Raw genomic sequence first — 4081 nt, forward strand, 5'->3', positions numbered from 1 at the left:
CTTTTTTTGGTTATGCATCACTAATTTTATTGATGTTGACTTCTTCTGGTTTAGTATTAATATTCGGATCGAATTCTAAGCATCTTATGCTTATATTAAACAAGAAACACAAAAACTATTATAAATAATTTCTATAGTTATTTATTTAGTCATTTGAGACTTTTTCGTAAGTGACACATTTCAACCTGAACCCACTTTTGTCTAAGACCCATTTTGACCGGAAGCAAACTGATCCTTTTTAAAATTGACCCGTTATGACCGGTTTCCCATGGGACTGTTTCTCCCGGCTACAGAAAAACCATTTAGTAAGGCCAAATATAACTTGAACAGTAATGAAGCAAAACCTTAAAGTATATATTAATATATTTAGGCAAAACATCATTGTCATGATTTAAAACCGTCACTACATATGTAAACATAAAAATGCAAAACATATATGAAATTCAGTTTTGACTTGTTTCTGCCATAAATTCTAATCTTTATAATAACTATCATACGTTCGTCCTAACGGATAAGACCCCTAAATTCAATGCATCAGCAAATCTCCATCTCCGCATACCTTTGACTGTTCCATTATCCTGCTTCTTCTTGGACAACTTGCGCAACTGTTTGGATATTAATAAGTGAGGTAAAGAATCTGCCTAAAATAATTACCTTCTTCCTTTATGAAGCTAATTGCTTTCTCTTCACGAAGTGATCCCCCCAGCAATGGCATCAAGCCCCAAAACTGCTTACGGGCTTTAGAAGAGGAAGGCGACACAATCTGAACACTGGTACGGCTTTGATCTTCTTGTTCAAGTAGCTTCCTGTATGTATACTGAAAAGAAAAATAGAAAAAGAAAAACTAATATATCTACTTAACTGCGGTGTACAAACAAAATCTGATATCTAAACAATGTTGAAGTCCAGTAAAGGATAATCAAAGAAAGCACATATAACTCTTACCTTGACAAGATCACTCTGTTCTTCAAAATCAGTTAAAGAAAAGGATGATCTTAAGCTTAGAGATCGAGGACGGCAACACCAAAGTACAGCATCCACAAAAGCTGCATAATCAGATGATTCTTCATGCTCAAAATGTAGCTCAATATGCTCGAGTTCATAAGGTGGCAACTCAATCGCCTTTAGGTTTTCTAACACAACGAATTTCTGCAAGTCCATTGGAGTGAGTATAGTCATAAACATCATTGTGTTGGTATTGTTTCATATAATTGTCAACAACAAAGTAATAGATAAACAAAAAACAAACCCGGTTCGTATGAATATACAAGTTCAAAGCTTTGAATCCATTTTTCTTGTCCAAAAATAGCCTCAACCTCTGAAACCAAAGAGTATCTATAGAGCCATCAGGATAACACCGCATGCATGCTTTCAAGTGGGGTAAATGGCTAGTCGCATGCCGGATATACCAAGGATCACAAGAGTATATAAATAAATCCAAATTGGGGGTACTGAACTCAATTTCTTCCAAATCAAAGTCTAAATTTAACACCAATGTCCTCAAGGAATTATTTGACAACTTGAGGTGGTTGTATTTATACTTAGTAACCAGAACCAACTTTTTAATAAATGGGAAGTTGGATAAGAAATTAGTAAAACCATTCGAGTTGGCTAAGGGATATCCACAATAAGCCACTGTTCTTAGCTTTTCGCATGAAGCCAACATGATTTGCGGTGGCCCTCTTCGATCATAATCTAATACCACAAGACGATACAGTTTTGGTGCTTCAATGTCTATTTTTTCAAATAGACTGTCACTATAAATAGTAACACTTTGAAGATTTTGATGCCCATAAACACAAAATCTTTTGAAACCATGACAATAGAAGACCCTAAGTACTTGTAGAAGAGGGCAACTAGCAGTGAGATACTTAATCACTTCGTCATCTATGTAGACATGTTCGAGTTCCAAATAAATCAAAGACTTAAACTTGAGAGCATCAATCAACAAGGAGGAAGGTAAGTCACAGCCACGAATAGTCAGATATTTTAATACAGAAACAGATAGGACTATGTTAGGCAAACGGTACTTTGGCATAACAGATTCTGATGGGTTAGTAATATCAATCACCAACTTCGTCACGCCTTTCTTAAGAAGTAATTCAAGGCATCTGTTTACAATATCCAATTCTGCAGGCGCCTCGAGAGTTGCCTTGAACCTGAACCTGTATGCAGTGAGATTTTGATGGTAAAACCTTGAGGTGGTATACTCAACATACTTAAAAAAACTATCTCGCGATACAAAATTATCAATCTTGAAATTTAAAATCGGGAAAGAAGCGGTTAGGTGAAACCAGGTCTTGGACAATACACTCATTCGAACAAGCTCTGCAGGAGGGGCATCGGATGTATTACAAAACGAGAGTATGTGATGAGCAATATATTCAGGAAGCTCTGAGATTCGATCCATCTCTACAAAATGGAAATTAAAACTGAAAGAATTATACAAACTATAAAATTCAGCCTTTATTCGGTGATTAATTGTTATTTTGAATTTGGAAAAGATTTCGGGTCAAGTATTCCGATGGCTGTACACCCGATTTCCTTTCCTCATGTGTCTGATTTCCATACTTCATTCTTAGGCTATAGGGTGTGGTCATGACCCTCATAACCACCATGATCCTCCACATAGGCACTATGTCATCCATCTTTAATTCATCATTTAAAAGCACTACCCTAAGGGTGTGGTCATGACCCAAACCACTATCCCATTTATTTTTTTTAATTTATTTTTGTCTTAAAATTTTCAAATGGGAGGGTCGTGGCAATCGTGGTTTAATCCATGGGAACCACCATCAATCAAGGAGGGGGGTGGTATACCATTTAATTAATGGTCCTATGTGGAAATAATGTTCCAATCCATTTAAAATCATTTATATATAGTAAGTAGATCTTCTACGTGGTTCTTATATATTGTTTTACTTTACTTTATTATTGATCATTATTACATTATATTTCTTTATTTATTATTTTCTTTTTACTTTTGTTTTATTTTTTTATTATTGATCATTATTTTTCTTTATTTATTATTTTCTTTTTACTCTTTAAGATGTTGTTTGTTTTTTAAGAGGTAAAATGTCTGCAGTCTGCGAACCACATCTGCAGACATGTTTAGAAGAAGAGGTAGACCAAACCTCTGCAATCTGCAAGAAGAAGGTTGTTTGTTTTTTAATGTATGCAGACTTCTAAAATAAACTAGCGGTGGTGTACGAACGGTGGTGGTGGGTGGTGGTGGTGATGATGGTAGATGGTGGTGGTGGGTGGTGGACGGTGGTGGTTAACTGTGGTGGTGGTGGTGATGGGTGGTGGTGATCATGAGTGGTGGTGTTTAACTCTCTGTAGACCTTAGAAGATCTTAGAAGTGATTGGACCAAGTCTGCACCAAGAAGAGCTCGTGCGGACGTTTTTTAATGAAACGTCTTCGGAAAAACAAACACTCTATGTGTGGCAATGTTTGCGCGTGGTCTGCGCGACGCAGAAAGAAGAGCTTGTGCAGAGCTTTTCAGAAAAAACAAACAGCACCTAAGTGTCACAACTCAAACCTCTTTTAAGAAAAAGACCAACGGGGAAATTGTCAAGAAAATATGGCAAAATAAATACAATATAATTGATGATGCTTTTTTTCCTAACTAGTGTTAAAGTCTTCGCGTTTCGGAGGGTATAAAACCATAACAATGCCTCCGAGGTTTATTCGTGCAGCTAATTGTTAGTGCATTTATGTGTCTGTAACTTGTCTTGTTTCGTTGTATGTTAAACGGTCTTTTGTAATCGAGTCTGTATGTTCTGTCATGTCTACCTAGTCGGATATCCTCCTATCCTACTTGGTATGACGTCTTGTCTTTGTATTTGTATCTTAACCTAATGCTAGTGTGCATTATGTGTAGAGTTTGTGTAATCATGCTTTACTGTCCATGCCTAAGTGATTTTTGTACATGTTTGGGTTTGACGAAATCCATGATTTTGTCAGGAATCATATATGGCGAACTCCCCTTGTTTTCGTCAGTATGTGTGTGGCGAAATCCTTGATTTCGTCACACATTGTTTTCGTCATATGGGATTTCGCCGTTGGTCAGGATATATA

At 36.4% G+C, this 4081-nt stretch overlaps 2 protein-coding genes across 2 annotated transcripts; both read right to left on the bottom strand.

Moving 5' to 3' along the window:
- Positions 1–464: 464 nt before the first annotated feature.
- Positions 465–1161, bottom strand: LOC118480598. The gene is made up of 2 exons (XM_035975707.1): positions 946–1161; positions 465–817 (listed from the first exon to the last, which is right to left on the bottom strand). The coding sequence occupies exons 1-2, from the start codon at positions 1159–1161 to the stop codon at positions 617–619; spliced, it is 417 nt and encodes a 138-aa protein (XP_035831600.1). The 3' UTR covers positions 465–616.
- Positions 1162–1641: 480 nt separating this feature from the next.
- LOC118480211 (putative F-box/LRR-repeat protein At3g58920) lies at positions 1642–2410 on the bottom strand. Its single transcript, XM_035974937.1, has 2 exons — positions 1841–2410; positions 1642–1695 (listed from the first exon to the last, which is right to left on the bottom strand). The coding sequence occupies exons 1-2, from the start codon at positions 2408–2410 to the stop codon at positions 1642–1644; spliced, it is 624 nt and encodes a 207-aa protein (XP_035830830.1).
- Between the last annotated feature and the right edge of the window lie 1671 nt (positions 2411–4081).

The sequence above is a fragment of the Helianthus annuus genome, chromosome 7, assembly GCF_002127325.2.
Source record: "Helianthus annuus cultivar XRQ/B chromosome 7, HanXRQr2.0-SUNRISE, whole genome shotgun sequence".
Lineage (NCBI taxonomy): Eukaryota > Viridiplantae > Streptophyta > Magnoliopsida > Asterales > Asteraceae > Helianthus > Helianthus annuus.

Bases quoted from the DNA above. Each gene is read 5' to 3' on its own strand.
- LOC118480598 (XM_035975707.1), bottom strand. From the start codon at position 1,161: ATGGACTTGCAGAAATTCGTTGTGTTAGAAAACCTAAAGGCGATTGAG. The intron at 818-945 runs GTAAGAGTTATA...TTTTCTTTTCAG, and splicing joins AACAGAGTGATCTTGTCAAG to TATACATACAGGAAGCTACT.
- LOC118480211 (XM_035974937.1), bottom strand. From the start codon at position 2,410: ATGGATCGAATCTCAGAGCTTCCTGAATATATTGCTCATCACATACTC. The intron at 1,696-1,840 runs GTACTTAGGGTC...TTGTGGTATTAG, and splicing joins CTAGTTGCCCTCTTCTACAA to ATTATGATCGAAGAGGGCCA.